At 36.4% G+C, this 1,554-nt stretch overlaps 1 protein-coding gene across 1 annotated transcript in view; it reads left to right on the plus strand.

Annotated features, from left to right (window-relative positions):
• Positions 1-662: 662 nt before the first annotated feature.
• LOC122190837 (sodium channel and clathrin linker 1-like) overlaps positions 663-1,554 on the plus strand; it is a 3,417-nt gene continuing 2,525 nt past the window's right edge. The window contains exons 1-3 of the mRNA XM_042890952.1: positions 663-707; positions 899-990; positions 1,159-1,336. Of these exons, the coding sequence (XP_042746886.1) occupies positions 663-707; positions 899-990; positions 1,159-1,336 (315 nt within the window). The remainder of the gene's footprint in view (positions 708-898; positions 991-1,158; positions 1,337-1,554) is intronic.

Below are 1,554 nucleotides of genomic sequence, written 5' to 3' on the forward strand. Positions count from 1 at the left end.
AATGTGAACGTTCAAAGTAGTTGAAATTTCAACACTCAAAACTCCTGTTCTAAACCGTAGGCTACGTGGAGGTTAGAGTTAAGAGAAGCTTTGTGTCTTCATGTTTATTTTTGTTTCTTCTGTACAGTAAGTTGAGGACTGGGATCTGTTTATAAGTGCAGAGTTGTCACTGAAGATGCATTTCTGAGGGGGGAATTTTTTGTAACCTTAGTTGCCTTAGCTAAGTGTATCTTGGGGAAGGACAGCGTGATAGGAAAAAAAAAACCACGACAAAAATTCAGGTGGCATTCCAGGTATTAGAAAATGAAGTATTTTCCATCTCTGATATCACACACAAGTTGCTGATGTGTGCTGCTGTCTTTAGAAGAGCGCATTTGTCTGCACATTTTTAAAGCTGCTTGCACAAGAAGCATTGAAATTGTTGCAGGCCAACAGGATACCAAAACAGATCAAGTCTTGTGTTCACATGCACTCTGTGTATGTTGATCAACGTTTTCACATAGGCATAAGTTACTCTTGCTTTTTATGCTGTTAAATAGTAATTTTTATTCTTGTAAGAAATTTTTCTTGAAGTCAATTCTGAGAAGTAAGACACGTTTCCTAGTTTCCTTCATGACTTGGTTGTGCTCCAGTTTGCATTAATTTGTGCTAAGGTTGATGAAATGATCAGATTGACAAAGACTCTTCCAAGTCAAATGGAGAGAAAGGTATTCTAGAGCAAGGGGTAATTTTCTGTTGCAACTGAATGACTAGACAGTTAACTAATTGCTGATGGTAAATTAATTTGAGTTGTTCTCTAATTTATAAACTAAGTTTAATAAAATATAAAATTTTATATATCTTTGTTTTTATAAATGGAACTTGGATGTTGCCTGGAAAACATGTATGTTCTTTCTAGGAAGAAGATGTGGTATCTGCCCAGCAAAGAGAAGCAGCATCTGACAAACTCCTGCAACAATTGCAGTCTAGTATAAAACAATTAGAAACAAGGTAAAGACATGTTGTTGGATGTTACTAATGGGATATGTCCAAAAACAAAAAAGCCAAATGGGAACACAGCTCTGGGACCTTGCTTTCTGTGAGCTTAGTTTGAAAGAAGTATAGTTCTTTAGTTCAGCTTTGTATGGTTAAATGAGTAAAATTACTCCTTTGTTTCAGATTACATGTTAGTGTCCAAGATGGTGAACAAATGAGAACAGAAAGAACAGCCCTGGAGAAACAAATCAGAATGCTTCACACAAAGTGTGCTAATTTAGAAAGGGAAAAGTATGAAGCAGTTGCAAGAGTCCAAGATTGCGTACAGCTGTTAGAAGAAGCTAACCTGCAAAAGAGTCAGGTAAGACACGAGTGAGGGCATTTCTTAGAGGTCAGAAAACTTGCATCACCTGCAGTTACAAAGTGCCCATTTATGTACATGTAGAGTTATACACACACAGACAACCAAATTTCTTTTATGTCTGCTGTACTGAAATGAGTAATGCAGAACAGAGCAAACTTAGGATACGACCACACATCATTTAGTTTTGCCATACAGTATAAATCTTAGTGAATATT

The sequence above is a fragment of the Lagopus leucura genome, unplaced genomic scaffold, assembly GCF_019238085.1.
Source record: "Lagopus leucura isolate 7727_CA_CO unplaced genomic scaffold, USGS_WTPT01 34747-0_obj-0_obj, whole genome shotgun sequence".
Classification (NCBI taxonomy): domain Eukaryota; kingdom Metazoa; phylum Chordata; class Aves; order Galliformes; family Phasianidae; genus Lagopus; species Lagopus leucura.